The following is a 19,370-nucleotide window of genomic DNA, read 5'->3' on the forward strand; positions in this document are numbered from 1 at the left end:
AACTTTAGCAGCAATACTGAAATTGCAGTCAACTACCAGCAAGTAAAACAAAAGAAACTCAGAAGAATGATTCTTAAAGGTTAGTCAGTCAACTTGGCCTTTTCTTTGTATCAGCGACGTGAACAAAACAAGGAAAGGGAAAACACCTGCCAGCACAATCGTGATCCTCTGCAAGAGTAGGAATCGTCAGGGAGGGTTGGACGTTTTTATCTGTTGTCAAAACTGGGTCATAATGTTTCCACAATGCAAACGCTATCCCTGGAAAATGGGGTATTTTTAGTAGCTGTTTTGTCTCCAAGTAGGTATTACATATCTACCTAATGACACACATGGACACAGACCGCTGGATACTTAGTCTTCCTGTTTGAATGTTGTTTCTGTTGCAGTGGCACCAGTTGGAGCTGGGGCTGGGCCTCAGCCGGGAGCAGCATCCTGGCTGAGTTTGGGACCCTTCACCTCGAATTTGTGCATCTGAGCGAGCTGTCCAACAATCCCATCTACACAGAGAAGGTTTGACTTGTGAATCAAGCTTCCAGTTTTACTTTGCAGGACCGTTTCAGTGCCTATGTCTAATGTTCTGGACACTAGTAGTTGGGAAAATATAATCTTACCAAAGTTTGAAAATGCTAGTATTTCTTTATGACCTCTGATTTCTTATGACCACAGTTTTCTCTGCAAAATGCTTTTCAGCCTTAAAGCGATAATGTAGTACAAATTAATTTTGTTGAACCATGGCAGTACTTGATGACATGTCCTTGCAGGTGATGAACATCAGGAAACTTCTGAACAAAATTGAGAAACCCCACGGCCTGTACCCCAACTTCCTCAGTCCAGTCAGTGGCAACTGGGTCCAGCGTAAGTGCAATAATCACTATATACTGAGTATTTAATCGGGTTACACATCTAAGAATTTGGGTGGATGTGTTTTCTAGGGAACGGTGTTGAATGCTTTTGATTTGTGAAGACCAAGGTCAAAAGCTTCAAAATTGGTATCAGAGGTGCCCTGGGAAGGTCATTCTTGTTTCCAACTATGTACTACAGTAATTGAATTTTCCCACTGCAGGTCAACATTACAGTTTAAGTTCCGAGTTTGTCATTTCACATTTTTACCTTCCTCACTCTTTTCTTTGCCTTTGTGTCACCTCACGTATCAAAACTCTTTTCGCTGTTCGTCTGTGTCATCCACCCATCTGTTTACTTCCTCTCATTGTAATGTCAGCCTCATACAGTAGCAATGCCTATATGACTGCCATTACTCTGGGTTATTAAAATGATAACAAATTCAATTACTTTAGGAAATTGGATCTTTCCAATTTACCTAAAAGGAGGTGAAAAATTAAAATTAGGTGATTAGATGATGCTGGAACTGAAAAGGTAGTAATCTGGATGATGACAGCGGTTAATTGTTGTGGGTGATCATAAAGGGAAACAAAACTGTACATAAATATCAGCAGAAAAGAAAAAATACGCTTCAGCTTTACAATTTTCCCTCATTTGTCTGTCAAGGACAAACACAGCCTCACTGTGATAACATTGCGGGGAGTCAGAAAAGATGTATGTACATGCAGTGAGTATGGGTGGATAGATAAAAACTCGTGCGTGCTGTCTCCTGTAATGTCACATTAGTCTTTATGAATTTGAATATGGGCAAGAGGAAAATCAACAGACACTTGTTTTAATTCCCGACCGACAAGCTTATAGTGTGTTACGTAATATGGGTTTTACATTTTTGAAAAAATTAAAAATAAAATGTACGTCAGGGAACAGAATCACAGTTAAATCTGGGTATTAACATGCTTCTCCATGTGTGTCTCAAGTTACCACTTGTGATTAGATATCACTTCCCCACTCTACGTGCAAATGAACACATATATCACGTAAATAAACAAGTGTATAGACATGTGAACGCATACAGAAATGCAGGAAGAGCAGTCTCAGCATTCAAGGCATTTAACAAAATGAGACACACTCGACCACTCAAGCCTCATTTTAATGTCCCGTCCAGTAAAGATTTAGGACGTATTTCACTTTCGTAAATGTCTGACCACATGAGTTTGGAATTCCTCAACCGTCAGGCGTGATCCAATCACATCGGTTCAGGCTCAGATTATTGAATTATTCCAGCAGGTTTGAAAGAGTCAAGCTCTGCGCTGCGGTCGATAAATGAACTGTGCAAGAGGGCGGCGGCTGTGTGTCTGATTTGCATTAGAAATTGCAGGTAAACTAAACCCAGAAGATGCTTTGATGAAACAACCAACAGGTAAACATTCTGTTTAAAAGAATGTAGCCATATTCATCTGAGTCCACCTCCAAATGGAGTCTGAGCAGATCGGATCTCAATGCATCCTTGTTTTATTCACACCTGTGCTTTGAGCTGTCCAGTTGTGATCAGATCAGTACAATTTATGTTAATGCCAGGTGTGAGCAGGCTCAGTGAGCATTTGGTTTCCCACAATGTGATTCTGAATTATGAATTAACCAGAAAAGCCGAGAGGAGTGAAGTTGTGAAGCCTAAACAGTAGGACTGGAGTTTTGGACAAGACATAGGCGTGATTTCATCCAGTGAAATTGAAGTTTTTTCAAGGCTTAAACACCACATTCAATAAAACTGAATTCCCTTTTCATGGTCCTATGATTAAGCTATTTAAGGTTTCCTAAAATAAACACTTGCAAAATACCTGCACTTCAGTGAGCTTCACAGCTACTGTGTGGTTACCAGTAGTGCCACATGTCTCATAGTTCTACCTGCAACACAACAAAAGGGATGGAAAAACAGCCTCCTGCAGCAAGATCCATTCTCAAAACCACCTCCATTTTACTTTAAATGTATCCAACATCTTCCAAAAGGCTGCAATCAAATATTTCAAGACTAACATTCCTACCCACAGAAAACAGGAACATAATTTAAGACATTCTATCACCTTTTTTGAGGAACTTGAATTCAGTCTTGAGGAAATCTTTAATAAAAATATGTGTGTTTGTGTGACCCAGCTGAATGACTCAGTTTACCTCTAATTTCCCCTCTCAGATCATGTTTCCATTGGTGGCCTCGGGGATAGTTTCTACGAGTATCTGATTAAATCATATCTGATGTCTGACAAGATGGACGAAGACGCAAAGCGGATGTACTACGGCGCGCTGGAGGTATGGAAATCTTTATCTTTCAATGCACACACAGAGATGTTCTGGCATAGCTCATTTAGATAGAATAATAATTACGGTAATTTGCATAAGCTTTTGATCAAACAAAGTGAACAAAGTGCTTTATACCCCAGACAAATAAGAGACAAACAACAAGAGGGCAGCAATTGTGTTGCTTTTTAGGGGATAGTTGAAGGCTCAGTGAAGGATACAAAATCGTAAAACCTTTTTCAGACATGGTATAATGTGACTGTAGCTGATTTGGACATGTTTTCAAATGCTGTAATGTTAAAAAAAAAAAAAAAGGAACACTCTCACTATCTGCAGAAAAATATCTGTGCTCGTGAATCTGCCGCATGATATACATATGCATAAAAGTACATCAGGAGCTGTCTGTTTTTCTCTTTAATGGAGATAATAATGTCAGAGTAAAGCACACTGCCTCCGGCTGCAATTACAATATTACAGACAATAAGTTAAGATTGCCATTGAGATTTTCTCAGTTCTCATCAGAGGGTCAAGCCAGAGGCAGAACTACTAATTACAGACTCTGCTTCTCTCTTGTGACTTGGTATTTAAATGGAAAAAGACCCCCGCACTATCAGATTAAGTTATATGATGCATGTTTATACAGAGATCTAAGGTGAGGGCACAGCACAACTCATTATCGTTGGCATTCAACTAAAAGTAGACTACTAATTAAAACAAAGTGTTGGATGAGATAACATGTTCCAATTATGCTATGCCATGATTACTGCTAACAACAGCTAAGTAGTGGGACATTCATCAGTGTAAACCCTCAAGAAAAAATTATTTTTCTGAGAACACAGGTATTTATAAACCTTCGTAATCTATACATTACCTTGTTTTGTTTTTTGTTATTGCTCGTTACATCTTTATCAACCCTTCGGCATGAAAGGTTTCCCATGCAATACACAGCAGTGGGAAGACGGAACAATTAAAAAGAAAGCTGCTGTTCATACTACAGTATGTACAAGGGAAGTTAGATTAGGATTAAAATATACCTCGCTACTATTCATCTGAAAGATGTTTAATTTCCAAGTTCATCCTCAAAGAGCTGTTACAAAAATACCTGACTTGCGGGTAAAGAATGAGTTTACACTTCATATTTTGTGTGGTGTTCCTGCTGAATGCCAAAATTCAAAGTCAAATTGAGCAGCGTGTCAGACAGAACGGGTGAGAGGGAGATGAGAAAGGGAATGATGAGTCATTCAGAAATACTCTCATGACTTTCTGTCTCATGAAACATAGAGCACTTTCAAGAAACAACTACAAAGAGGCACAAGTGTGCAAAACCGAAATGAGCGGATTTCTCTAAAAAATATAAGTTCATATTTTTTTTAGGTTTTTCCATGAAGTCTTTTTGGCAGCGATTTAACTGGAATCTTTAACAAATACAGTAAATACAGACTTTTACTGTGCAGCAGCCAAGTTGGACTTGCCCTTATAAACAGTACAGGTGCTTATGCCTCTAATTGGTTAATTAGTTGCATCTTTTGTTGCTCAGTCTCCTGTTCTGCCTGAATGAATCAACTGTTGAAGCTGTTGTTTTAAATTACCAGTGTCTGATCAGAACTAATCATAGACGGCATCTTTGTGTTTATTAGCTTATTTGCAGCATAGTGAGGTTGTTGTAAGTCACAGTTTGGTCATGGTCGGCGGTGATTCTTATTATGCCCGTTTGGTACTGCAGCTGGGCACAAGCTACTACTGTTGTGACAAATTACCAAATACTGCAAAAACCTAGGAAGCATACATATTCATTACACGCTCCAGTGAAGCCCACGTGCTGTAGCACGGATGAAAATGCAGCCCTCACAAACTCCATGTTGTGGAAGTTATTTACATTTTCAGTGTTCCTATCCCAAACTCAAGTAATTCTTAAGAAATAGATGTAGTTATCTCTTTTAGATCACAGTGAGTACATTGGCCTCAAACAAAACTAATACCAGTTGTAGAATATCTGCCTAAATACAGTAATATGAAGTCTTAATGTTCAAATATTCCTCACTGTGACACAGGCGATCGAAACCAACCTGGTACAGAAGTCCCCCGGTGGCCTCACCTACATGGCTGAGTGGAGGGGAGGGATCCTGGACCACAAGATGGGCCACCTGGCCTGCTTCTCTGGGGGCATGATCGGCATCGGGGCCGATGACGGAGCGCCGGACAAGAGGCAGCACTACCTGGACCTTGCTGCTGAGGTCACACACACATGCCACGAGAGCTACACTCGCTCAGGTGAGTGGAAATGTCAGAGCTAATGAAGAGGGGTGTTTAGAGTGAAAGGCTGTACAATAGTTCAATTCAGGAGTAAAGCGGATGAATTAGAGATCTGACCTGGCTCATACTTTTGCCTTCCAGACCCTACTGAACCCTTTGTAGTACTACTGAATCTGAGACCCCAACAAAGACAGATGCTTTTTTTTTTTTTTTTTTTTTTTTTTTTTAATTTACTCTTCAAAGACAAAGTTATTTGTCTAGTTTGTAGAGGCTTTCTTACAACTATCAAATATCGAACAATGCTAATAGAACAGCAAAAAGAAAACATAACTTCTACTAGTCTGTGAGCAACAGGTTTAGTAGCATTACAGACATTAAAGTCAAGTACCAGCATGTTTCACTGTAAAATCTCAAAATCATAACTCCGCTTCCTTACAAGCTCCCCTCTTCCAAATTTTTGCTTTATTTCATCCATTGCTGATCACCAGCTCGCCCCGGACCGTGCAACTAATTGGCTACATTCTATCTCTCTTCCCGCCTCCCCGTGGGGATTGTGTATCTACTCCCAAAACATAATACGCATCCATTCAGACAATTTGTTGAGTCTGAAAGTGAGCATTTTTTTTTACATTTCAATGGAAAATAATCCCAAACTGTAAATATCCCAAAACCAAACCCAAACATGACCCCTTGTTGGTGAACTCTTACTAAAAAAGGATCTACTTGAACAGTAAAGGATTCTTTTATCACAAATTCAACATATATATCACTGGTTCTTACAAAAAAAAGGTAGAAACATTTTCTTGGTTCATCACTGTTGTGGTGCACTGTCTTGTTATGGAAGGTTACGTTGGCATTCAGAGTAAGAAGGTTTAGTCTAGGAGAGCAATGTTAAAAATTAAATGGGCCCCCAGCGTTTTCATTTTGCCCTGAATCAAAAGGAGAGGCAAATGGAAGCAGAGACGGCAGGTCTAATAAGGAGCAGCACAGAATTAAACTTTTCTCTAATGTCTCTCAGCTGTAGGCAGCAGACGTGGACCCTCTGATGTGTTTGATACTTGATAATCACAGTTTGTTGTAATTTAGTGTGAAGAAAGAAACTAGAGAGGGAATAGAGATCCAGCAGAAGTAGAAAAGTAAACATTGTGATAAAAACTCTGGCGGCAAATTTGCTGTGGCTCCAAACTATGAAACAGAATGACTATGGCTGTTTTCAGAAACCGAAGACGCACCCAGGAGTTGTTCATATGAGCAAGTCTGCCCACATGTTTGGGGAGGGTCCCTGTTTGATCTCCTTCCTGGCATCTGTCTTGGCCCTGACAATATTCTCTTCTCTGCTAATTTCAAGGATTCCTTTTTTTTTTTCTTTTTTACGCCCTCCACTGTTGGGTGGGCTGAAACGATTCATCCTCAAGTATTCCTTCGCCTTTACTTCACCAGTAAGCTCATGTGACTCATCACATAACAGCTTCCTTGATACGCTTTGAATACTTTTGATCTGCGGGCCCAAAAGGCTCCTCTGGCTTTCTCTTTCATAGTCTTCCACCAGGTTTACTTGTTGCAGGGACTGGATAGTGCTTAGCTGCTCATGGATTAGCTGTCTGCAGGAAAGGGAGTGAAGTGAGATTTGCTCTTGCATATATGTAGAGTGGCTGCTATTTAGCCGGGTCTTAAATACTGATACCGTAAAGACTGTTGTTCTGCTGCTGCTCTGGATCTCTGCCACCTGCACAGCAACAGACTGATGCAGGGAAATGGAGAAGACGAAAAGGTTATAATAGACTTGTAATAGACTTTGCTGAGTTAATTTCTGCTTTTGAGATGAGCTATATGAGCTGATGTGCAGCAGAGAAACAGGAAGAACTGATTGTAAATTCTTATTCTAAATTCTAACAGTTCAAAATGAAAGAGTGTTTTATCAAAAAACGTGTATGTCTTTGCACTCAATGCAGGCAAACATCGACCCATTTAATCTTGACCTCTGGTTGAAGTCAACATGGTGAAGTCAACCAGCAGCCAATATGACTGACTAAAGGCCTGTACTGTCTGTGGATGGGACACTAAATGAAAAATGTGAAATACTCGCCCGCAAATATTTTAGATCAAAACAATTCATGTCGGCAGTGATGCAAATTTGTGATAGCTACAACATCTGTTCGGGAAAAAAAGGTCATTTAACAGAAAAAACAATGGATTAAAAATGGCAAAAATATCCTCTAAGTTGTTGTGCAACATGCTGAATGGGAGTTAAACGTAGAGTTTTTGAGTTTTTATTAAAAGCAAAAAGCCTCAACAGCAAATTTAAAAAGAGACAGAACAGAATAGAATAAAAGCAATTGAAGAAAATACTAATCTAAAATGATGGGTTTTATTTGAGCAGCACTTTTTCTGTCTGTCTCTGAGGTATTTGGTGCGAACGGTGCACAGCTGGGAGGAGAGACACAAGCACGTGGCAGGTTTATTTACTGTTATACTACTTGATATCTCAGAACCACATCTGTCTTGTTGTTGCACTTGCTTGATTAAAATATGGCCAACTGTGTTTTTAGAAGATGAAGTGTGAGCTTGTCTGAACTCCTCTGACAGGGGTTGTGATTGCAAAGGCTCGTTATATTCTGTTTTTTAGCCTCAACCTGGGAAGACCAACCAAAGGATCTCTGGCTCATATTAGGTTCCCGAGTAAGACTAACACAGGAGAAATAATAAAGATCTGTCTCTGACAAAGGCTCTGGTTTCTCTGCAGTTGAGGTTGATAAAACTTCTGGCAAATGTTTAAGAGTTTACACTGCAAACATTACAGTATGAAAATCTATAGGCTCCATATTTCTGTGAATAAACATACTTATTGCTCCTCCTTAAGTTCCTCTCTTTTTTTCCCCTGTTAAAAATGTTTTGTTGGGAAGTTTTCCTTTCAGGGTCTAGAATATAAATAAAAATGACCTAAAACTGGCATCAAACTACAGTTTTCCCTCAATACCACTTTATACAGTGACCAATGTATAATATAGTCTGTGGGTTTGTGTGGAACAGTAAACCATGTATTACTATGATGTTTTCCTTTGTCCTGCATGTTCACTTAAACACTATAATGATCCAGCTGACTGGGAAGCCCTGCTGCCTGTCACAGCGACTTCTCATTTCAAGATGATTTTCTGGTCCAATTGGATGCATCTACTCGCAAATCCTCAGTGACCTCAAAAAACCTGCTCACTCCAACCATAGTCTCTATTTTCCAAATGACCACACATTCGGCTAAATCACAGGTGATAAGCATGAGGAGAAAATGCCAGAGTAAATAGAGCCAACCTCGCATTTTCAAGCATGTTTCTAAATTTATGATGTTGCCATGCAAGTGCATCTGTAGTGACCTTGGCGAGAACAGACTCCTTTGTGGTGTATCTTGAACAGAATCTCTTTGCTATGCAGCTGTGAACTGTGGTAGAGATATAATGGAAGCAGGGAGAAGAATAAGACAAATGAGGAGAGACAGAGAAGCCCACGGACCATCTGGACAGCTGTGGAGATTTCTTTAATTTGTGCCTCAAGTCTTTTATTTCTTTTATTTTTTTGCAAGTGAACCATGGGTTTTCAAACTGACTACAGATGAAAAGGCTTTTATATCTACTGACAAAGTCACCCAACGACCTGTCTTTATTTCTGTCTCTGTCAGCCACTAAACTGGGACCTGAAGCGTTCAGATTCGACAGCGGAGCCGAAGCCACAGCAACCAGACTGAGCGACAGATATTACATCTTACGACCAGAAGTCATTGAGAGCTACATGTACATGTGGAGACTGACCCACGACCCCAAGTACAGAGATTGGGGGTGGGAGGCTGTTGAGGTGAGATCATCAATACAGTATTAGTTACCTTATAGGCCTGAATATAAGATGTGTTTTTAGGAAAAGACTTCCAAAACATTTCAGACCAGTTCTTTTGGGAAAATTTCCATAAGATACTATTAGCATTACTATACTATTAGTATTACATCGTTTTAAAGAGGAAAACAGGAAATTGTTCCTCTATAGTAGAGTCTAAACCCCTTGTTCATGTATCTTGTTCAAGTGTATTTTCAAATAGGAGAATTTGTTCCATATTTGGGACATTTGAGTACCTCGCTTCCTGGAGTAGCTTTAGATGAGAAGATTTATACAACCCCCTTACATGTCCATTAAATGTGAAGCTACAGCAAACAGCTTACTGGATGGACACACTGAGAAACAGCTCACCCATCTAAAACAACAAAATCGCCCGTACAAGTACCTTTAAAGCTCATTAATTAACATGTTGTTTTAAATCTGTACAAAAACCAAAGGGCATAAGAGACAGTATTCCGGGGGGTTATGTGTCCAGCCATTTCTTGCCTCTGAACAGTTACCAGGAACTCCCAGTATTTTGCACCTTCAAGCAGAAACGCCCAATATTACATATGCATTCAGGCAAACACGCAAAACAGACAGTGTGTGTTAAATTGCACATTTAAAAGACGCAATCTTAACTGCACGTCGTCAGTAGATCTGCTCGGACATTTTTTTGCAGGTGGTGTGAAGTTTGCACGTGATTTTACACATGCAGAGCTTTCGTAAATCAGGCCTTAAGTGTAGAAAAAGCCCATAATCCAATAATTACTCAGTGTAATGTCACGTAGTGACCAGAACGACCTTCATTCAAAGAAAGCATCTGCTGTTGTAAATATGTGAACGTGTCATCCTCAAATACGATACAGCCGCCGCTTTTTCAAACTAAATATCCAGAAAGAAATATGGTCTTTAATTCAGGTCAGAGCAGTACAAAAATAATGTCGTGTTACATTTAAGTGGGAGAAACTGTACAGTGTAATTTTGTGCCCTATACTTCTCTCTTAGTGGTGGCTCAGATGATCATTTTATAAATTGTGCTCACCTATTATGTCAAGCCCCTTTAGCACCCTGAACTACCCTCGACCAGCCTCCTTGATGTTGTGTGGCACTGTACATTAGCTTGTAGATCAAGCAGTCGTGCTAGCGGGAGGTGAAGGTTGTGCGGGGATCACCGTTATTAATGTGGCGGTAGACAGGACATTAACTGTAGCAAACTGCAGAGGGCTGGTGTGATAGATTTAGCATTAATTTAGTGCGCGCAGAAGTGGAGAGATCAGGCTGACGAGTTTGACGGGCCTTTAATTATCGGGCACAAAGGTTAGAAGCAGTGCACGGCGCTTCTCTTCATGAACATCGAGCATTAACATGCCAGGGTCTTTGTTAATTAGCACGTATAAGCCAGCCCTTTGTAGCAGGGGTAATAATGAGCTAATCCGCTTGGCTTGCTCAGCCACATCTCCATTAGCTCTTGTCAGATTTAGCATTGCTTGGGCTTCGATTGTGTAGCTGGCCGAAGTGCTCGACAAGTTCCATCATTTACTCGTTATGTAGGTGGACGTTTTAAGGAAAAGATTTTGCACAACTATATCACTGGAACACCTAATGGTGTTTTACTCACACACTGTGATTTATAAAGTACAGCTTGCACAATGTTTGAGCCCTGTGTGAGAGTTCGTTCATTAAAACTATTATTTATTCAATTTGTCCCGTCAAAGTGGAAGTAGTCTTTATTTTGTCCATATTTAAACATGCCTTCTCTTCCCCTCTGTCAGGCCCTGGAGCAGCACTGCAGAGTGGAATCTGGCTTCTCCGGGATCCGTGACGTTTACACCATGACCGTCAGCCACGATAACATGCAGCAGAGCTTCTTCCTCTCCGAGACACTCAAGTGAGTGCCGTTTCCTCTCGATGTCTTCAACGGGGAAAGAAATTACATTATATATCCTACATTCATAAAGCCATCATCGATATGAAAGTAATACAGGTACAGACGCCGAGGATTCATCTTCTACCTATTATCTCTTCTGTCCATGAAGCACACTTGCGCTGTGAAAGAGACACTACTTCTATTCTACAGGGGATTCCAATCACTCTTTGAACAAGACTCTTTTTTTGCTTGTAAAAGAAACAAGGATGGCAAATAGATAGTGTGCAGTTAGGCACTTCAATTTTACCTCCCCTCATTCTTGGATCATTAAGCAGTGCAAACCATAGAGGTCACCACTTTGTATCACAGCTAGTGGATGATAAAGACCTGTTTGACCTGCTATTGTGAATTCAGGGCATGAGGAATCATTCAGGTCAGCAGTCACCACACTTTACTGCTGCCTCCCAGTGTTAAACTGTTCCTAATGTGCTACTTTGAAACTGAAATCATACCAAAACATCTCTGTTGGTTAGAGCTGGGTACTGAAGTTCGATACTTTCATGGCAGCGATCGAATTCGTTTGGTAGTATGAGACTCCAAAAAATGGTTTGTTATTCAGTATGATATTTCGATACCTTTGCTACATCCACACCAACATGTTTGTATTTAAAAATGCATAAACACAGTATTTTGAGTCAGTGAGCCATAGCAGTTGTTATGCAGCCTCTACATGGGCAGTCCACCAGCATAAATAAAAATGACTTGGTTTTAACTTATCGTACATTAAAATGCCTTATTTCACCAGTTAAACTAATCTTTGTCAATGCACCTGTATGAGTTATGTGCTCTGCAGTAATTGGAGGCTTCTCTGTGCGCAGCGGGCTGGCTAGAGTCTACTGATAGCATGTGAGGCATTCATGGGACATGGGTAAATTGTAGTGTCAAATGATCGCTTCCATGTGAGGCATTTCGGGACCAACGGTAAATCGTAGAATCTAGCCATAGTTTGTGTGGGAACATTTTATAAAATTTGGATCAAATAAAGCACCAGTAGAAAAGTCACTACTGCTGGCGAATAATTCAGATGTTCTGGACTAGCAAAGCACAGTGTGAAAGTTTTCTTGGAGATTTTTTAAATCCGAACGACTAATGTGAAAATACAGGAAAGCAGCTGCAATCAGAAAACATAGGACGAGCTTAACTTTAGAAAATGAGTAATTTAAGAAACTGTGGAGTGTCGAGGTTGAAGGATGACTTTGTCCATTACTACAATTCAAAATAATTCAAAAAGCCTTGACTTTGATTAAATTAAATGACTGTTTTTCATGTTATGAATGTTATATTCACATTTTCAGGTATCTGTACCTGCTCTTCTCTGATGACGACCTTCTCCCTCTGGAGGACTGGGTGTTCAACACAGAAGCCCACCCGCTGCCCGTCATCCACAGGAGCTGCCTGCAGGACGAAGCAACACAGGATAAGACGGTCTCAATATAAGACTGAACCCTACCCGACCACTGAGACAGTTACAGACACAGTTCATGTGCACACACAAACACAGAGTCACAGAAATATTGCAAACACCAATTCAGTGCAGGTTCAGAGTCTTTTCAGGAGCGTGTCATGGACTCTCGATTCCTTTTCAGTAAAGGATGTTGTCGTTTTACGCTGTGATTGTATATCTTATCGCCGGGGTTACTTCCTGCTGGCACTTCTTTTTTTGTGGACAATCAAGACAAACATGACTTTCATGAAAAGAGCACCTTTTTTCTTTCCTTCTTTCCTCTGTGAGGAAACTGGTATATCTTGCAGACCCAAATGTATGGGCAGAGGGTTGAACTATGGGCCATATTGTTAGAAAGAGAGAGAAACGTATAGAAAACCACTTGAGTTTTGCTCCTTGATTTTGTCGTTTTGTTAATCTTGAGTGATGAATGATTTCCTTAGATCTTGTCATTGCATTTTTTCCTTTGTGAGTTCACTCTTTGACCAAAGGTTTCTTTGCATTTCTACAGTATGTCCCTCTGTTAAAGTGAAGTGTTTTTGGTGAGATTTGACAGAGGGTTAAAATTGAATATTGATTAATGTACAGACAAACATGAAATGTGACTCTCAAATCCACCTCCAAACTAATGTTGATGTCATGTTTCTTACTGAAACAAGTTTGAATGAATTTTTTTAAAGTTCAGTGGTGCCAGGAAAGCGGCTGTGTCTTATGCATCCAGGGACCATTTCTAAAAAGAAAAATGATGGTTGGCTTGGGTTTCCGCTGTACGCTTGGGTTATGTTTTCAACAGGACAGCGCTTCTCGGTCCTCTCAGCCTTTCAGATCAAAGTAACAAACGGAGTACTGTCAGTTCTGCAACTGTAATCCAAGCATAAAGGAAAAATAACATATTTGCTAACCACCTCCAAATGGGTTTTCCTGTTTCTGTTGTAGTTTTTCTGCCTCACCCTGCCTTTACATGTGAATCCAATACGGCTGCCAATACTGATGTTAAAGGCTGTTAGACTGCAGAGAGGAGTTTTCATTTTCACTGTTCTTTTCATCACTGCTGTTCTGCACAGTCGTGGAGCGAATGTGCTGTACATACAGATGAAGTGAGTGACCCCTGTATGAGCTTGTCTTGACTTTATTTCGTGTCTCCTTTTTCTTTTTTGGGTTCTAAACTTCAGTGGTTATTTTTTCTGGGTTCTCTTTTTGATTTGCTTCCCTCAGGTGTTTCAGTAAAAAAGAAAAAATAACTAAAAAGTTATGATTTTAAGTCTAGTTATTGCTGATATTAATTATTGTTATTACTTATTCTTACTGTTTGATTTAACTTTCATTGTTGAATATTTTCAAATACTGATAAAAAAAAAAAGACCTGTGCAAACTTTGTACATTTAAAACAATTGCCGTTGTTGTGTCCTTTTTTGGTCTTGTTTACAAAAAACAAATGCCCTACTTTCTGTGCTTATTTGTTTTTCTGGGATTTTTGACAGCAGGTAGCTACAGCAGCTTTTCAAAGCATCAACCTGCAGTAAAAAAGGAAGGAAATTTTATTAATTTGCTGCTTACATTTGTTTCGGTATTTGCTTCCAGGAAGTTCATTACAGATTTAATTAAAGAGGGACGTCTCAGGGTTGTGGAATGTTCCAGCAATCACCACCAGAAAATGACTAATGGGGTTTTAGCCATTGCACCGCTCTCAGTATATCAGGCCAACAAAGCAAGATTTAATATTATCCTTCCCAAATGATTCAGCTCTACCTGCTGTCATCTGAATCCTAATTTCACATTGGCTTTAAACAGAAGCAGCATGCATTACTGACATGATTGACATTTAATGGTAAATTGAAAAACGGTATCTTAAATGTCACTGATCTGGAGACATTAATCTCACTGACACCCTAAAAAAGAACTAATGCAAAGGTGTGTGAGTTTAAACAGTGTAATGTGTAAATGTTATCCGAGGTACAGCCTGCAGCTTACAGTGACCAATCCCCCCCTCAGCTCAGGCATGGTAATGAAAAGAATAGCAGAAAGAGAAGGGCATGATTTGTACATGTGCGCTTGCCCGGGGACATTAATGGGAGGATAGCTGTCCATTTGAAAGCACCTGAGACTAATAGTGAAGGACAAACACTACAAATAACCCCCTCCCCTCTTTTTCCCCCCCCCTCTTTGCTTCACCCAAATTCCCTGGCAAACCAGGCAGGGCAGCAGAAACAGAAATGTTGGGGCTGCTGTCTGACTTGGCAAGACCTCCAGTCGATGTGTAACGAAGAAGAAGAGCTATCGCTGTCGCAGTCGTCCTCCAGCCGACCCTAACAGGACAGCAGTTTTATGGGGAATAACTGGCATGTCATGGATATCTGGTTCAAATATTATTTGCCATTCCTTTGATGTAAAACCATTATCTACTCCACTTGCAGTCCACCTACTCTCATTTTCAACATCAAGACAATTTAGAAAATAAGGGAACAAAAACAAAATGTTGGGCCAAATTGTGAAAAGGCGACTGTGATTTGCATTAATTACAGGCTACAGTTTTGAATTTCATTGGCAAAAACATGACTTTATATTTATTAATATTCGGTTGTTTGCTCAATATTTGACATGAGGAAAGGAAAGGTCGTTAGCAGATAAACAGTGAACAGTGAAAATGTATTTTCATCTAAATAGTGAAGTGAGTAGAAAACAAACTGATCTCCAAAATTTAAACATGAAATATTTTTGTCAATGTTTTAAGCAAGGTTGGTGGATTATTTTGGTTTTGTACAATTTTAGTGTGAAAAAATGAAAGCAGCACCAAGCAAAAGTTTGAAAAAAATCCAGAGATTTGAGCTTTCTAATAACTTTTACCAATATTTCTGACCTTGCTTAGCTTTGTAGAGCTATGAAATGTTCATAATCATTGTTAGAAAAGGCCAGGTGATGCAAATTTCAAAGCTTTATAAACACAAACTTCTTAAACCTTGTCCCAACAATCAGCAAGTCCTGTGAGCAGTTGTCTAGCACTATGAAAATGAATATTACTGATGCCCACAAAGCAGAATATAGCTATAAGAAGATAGCAAAGCCTTTTCAAATAGCTGTTTCCTCATTAAGATCTAGTAGTTAGCAGTGGAGGTCAAGTTGAGGTGTGGAAGATCAAAGAAGCCTTTTAAGAGAGCTGTTTAAAGGATTGTAGAAAGGAAAATTAAAACACCGGTTTGACTGCAAAAGACCTGCATGAAGATGTAGTGACCTCTGGACTGGTGGTGCACTGGTTCTACTGTTCAGAGACATCTGCACAAACAGGACCTTCATTGAAGAGTCATTAGAAACATTTCCTACATTCTCACCACAAAACTCAGCCTCAGAAATGTGAAAGAATTATCTGACCAAGCCTGATCCATTCTGAAAACACGTCTTGTGTTCACAAGAAGTTAAAAGATATTTTTGGAGGAAAAACGTAGCAGAATTTCCTGAAAAAAAAACAACCTCTCCAACTCTCCAACACAAAGGTAGATCAATAGCGGTTTGGTCTTGCAGAGCAGTCAGGGGCACAGGGAACATTTCACTGGTAGAGGGACGAATGCATTTGATGAAATACCAGCAAATTTTGGAAGCAAACATCACTAATTCTGTAAAGAAGATAAAAAGAGGATGGATTCTAAAGCAACATAATGATCCTAAACACAACTCACGATCCATAATAGACTACCTCAAGAGGTGCAAGCTGAAGGTTTTGCCATGGCCCTCACAGTCCCCTGACTGAAACATCATTACAAATCTGTGGCTACACCTCAAAATAGTTGTGCATGCAAGATGTCCAGAGAATCTCACAGAACTAGAAGCCTTCTGCAGGGAAAAATAGGCAAAAATCCCCCAATTAGAAAGTCAAGAGACTCACAAAAAGTATTTACAAGTTTTAACTGAGCGAGCTCAAACTTTTTATTCCAACCCTTTTTCTTTTTTGCTATTCTAAAAATCATTAAAGATGGAAATAACAAAGTAATTTTGCTTAAACTTTCAAGAAGAAATGTGTCGCCATTCATGGTAAAAACAAAAATTAAAGTAGGGGTTCACAAACCTTGTCATATCACGTAGTCAGACACCTTAATTGAAAATTCAAGTGTTCCCACCCCTTTCACATCAACTGACATTTCAACTGCATTGTCATTGGGGCGTCTTTGACTTACAGTTCACCTACTTTCAGCACTTCACTGTTAACTGACATTTCAACTGTTTTCATGTCTTCAACTCACAATTTAGTTGCTTTCAGAGGTCTTTACTATATAAACTATATAAACACAAGAGAAAACTGAATGTCCCTTGAAAGACTGACAACTCAGCTCATTTAAGCTGACACAAAAACTTCAACATAACTCTTAAGAAGCATCTCACCAGCCAAATGCAAACATTTTCAAGACATGTATTTGTTTATAATGTTCCACATGCAAAAGACCTTAAGACTAGTAACAAAAAACACATAAATCATCTACAGGAAATGTAGCCATTACTGGTATAATGCACCGAGCATGCGCTATACGGTATAACCTCCCCATGCTTTATCAACATAACCGTCACCTGCATTAATTACAGGCTTGATCATTTTTCATTACCTTGGTACTGCGAGGTCTTTACTATATAAACACAAGAGAAAACTGAATGTCCCTTGAAAGTTTTGATTTTCTGCGACAAAATGTCTGACTTCAGAGAAGGAAAATGTCAGCGCATAAATAGTAGATGATAATGACTCAAGGCAGCTTTGCTTTGTCTTCTCCAATAACAAAAACAGTGAAGTGACAGGTTCGGTCTCCTTATCACCTATCCTACACCCACCTATCACCTATCACTGAGTTCTCTTCAAAATCCCTTAGATGTATTCTAGAACAACAATGTCATCTCACGCAGTTTTCAAAACAAACACGTCCCCTGAAATGTCATCATCTGACATAGAAAAGTTTCAAGTTGCTGAGCTATTTCACAATTTTTTTTAGTAAGTTGGACACCTCATCCCTGTAGCTATTTTTTTCAAGAATAAAGCCCTTCAAATTAAGACTTAATTTCATCCCTCTGCTCCCCCCACCTCCTTTTCTTTTCCTCCCTCTCAGGTCTTGTCGGCACACTTTCAAGGTTTGTTAAACATGGTTACTTTCCCTCAGGGTTTCTGGTGAAAGGGAAGGAAAAGGAGACATTATGGAAGGATTTGAAAGATTGTTTCTTGCCGTGTTACTCTTTATAATTAATGGTGAAGTACCTGACTCTCATCATGCCCACAAAAATTGGTGGCAGATCATTTTTGTTTCGTGCCACTCAACAGTATATATTATCTGTATAAAGTGCAGGTTTCCATGGTCAGAATTTTTTTATTTTTTTTTTTTGCAATGTTTTCAAACAAGATATACGTTTATCTATAGATATACGTATATCTATAGATATACGTATATCTATAGATATAGATATAGATAGATATACGTATATCTATAGATATACGTATATCTATGGATATACGTATATCTATAGATATACGTTTAGCAGGCCAAAGACAGCTAAATGTTTATTTAAAGATTAATATTTCATCTTAAACCCCATACCGATGAAGTGCCAGTATTATCGTGCATTTCTCGTATGTACTGTTAGAATTAACCAGAACTACAGACAACACAAATCCTATTATTCAAACTTTCAAAGGCACACAAATCACCACACATATATCATCAATGTTAAAACCTTGTGCTCTTAACTGTCCTTAACCTTAACTGAAACTGGAAAAGAGTGCTGGAGGAAGCACAAGAAGAATCCATTGCTGAATCATTTCCCACCTCCTTCATTATTTCTCTACTTGTATCTTGTGTCAGCTAGCTGTAGCTTTATGAACTGCAGGCCAAAGACATGGAAGATATGAATGAAGTTGTTCTGCCCAATATGCCGAGATTGATTTTTATTTTTTTTTTATTTTTTTTTTTATAATCTGTATTGAGGGACTCATTCATGAACTTACATTTTTTGGTTTTCATGGAAATGACAGCCGGAAGGTTGCTTTGCAACAAACCAAAGCAGCTCTCTTCGATGCAGACAAAATTTTTGGGGGGAGGGAAACCCTGAGAAGCAGCACAGATGATGCATTTCTGTGTCACCGTCTGGTTTCCTTTCACATCCTTGACTTTGGAAAGTCTATGTACTGGAAAGTGAATCACAGTGAGAAAGTAGGCTGTAATATAGTCTTATTTTTAGAGAAAGGAGTATTCAGTATACGTGTTCAGCAGCACAAAGACTTCCAATTGGACAGCGTTAATCCAGCAATATGGAAAGCCATTCTGGTTTGTCCCCTGCCATTATCTAATTTTATGATTATTAAAACGTATGTGATCATTAACTAGATTCTGATTTATGGAAATGATACCCCTTAGTTCAACCATGCTGCCATTTAATATTCATATTCAATTATAGGTTCTAATTAGATTACTTATAGTAATGTGAGAAGCCAATCTTTTCAGTTATGAATCTTGGTAGAGAATTTTTTTTTTTTAATCAATTTTCACGATAAATGCTGAATGAGTAAGTGACTGAGCAAGTCTATGCTGTGTGTTTCTGCCGTGATTATCCGTGTGAAACTCTTGGAGAGTGTATGGTGTGTTTTTCCTGACATAGATTCACCCATGTGTGCACTGAACAGATGCCTCAGCCCTCAGACAGAGTACTACGTAGCTCCAGTCTCAGCTTGTCAGAACACCCTGTGCTACACTGCACTGCCAGCACTTGAAGGTCTGCCAGGCCGGCCTC

At 39.3% G+C, this 19,370-nt stretch overlaps 1 protein-coding gene across 1 annotated transcript in view; it reads left to right on the forward strand.

Annotated features, from left to right (window-relative positions):
- The window catches only part of LOC138193581 (mannosyl-oligosaccharide 1,2-alpha-mannosidase IA), a 187,666-nt gene extending 173,666 nt beyond the window's left edge, over window positions 1-14,000 (forward strand). Inside the window, exons 6-12 of the mRNA XM_069141711.1 lie at window positions 387-510; window positions 762-855; window positions 3,029-3,144; window positions 5,184-5,403; window positions 9,056-9,228; window positions 11,019-11,134; window positions 12,469-14,000. Coding sequence (XP_068997812.1) covers window positions 387-510; window positions 762-855; window positions 3,029-3,144; window positions 5,184-5,403; window positions 9,056-9,228; window positions 11,019-11,134; window positions 12,469-12,610 — 985 coding nt within the window. The 3' untranslated portion in view covers window positions 12,611-14,000. The remainder of the gene's footprint in view (window positions 1-386; window positions 511-761; window positions 856-3,028; window positions 3,145-5,183; window positions 5,404-9,055; window positions 9,229-11,018; window positions 11,135-12,468) is intronic.
- Window positions 14,001-19,370: the final 5,370 nt, after the last annotated feature.

The sequence above is a fragment of the Embiotoca jacksoni genome, unplaced genomic scaffold, assembly GCF_022577435.1.
Source record: "Embiotoca jacksoni isolate LCO1_2020_lvr unplaced genomic scaffold, fEmbJac1.0.p SCAF_11, whole genome shotgun sequence".
Taxonomy (NCBI): Eukaryota; Metazoa; Chordata; class Actinopteri; family Embiotocidae; genus Embiotoca; species Embiotoca jacksoni.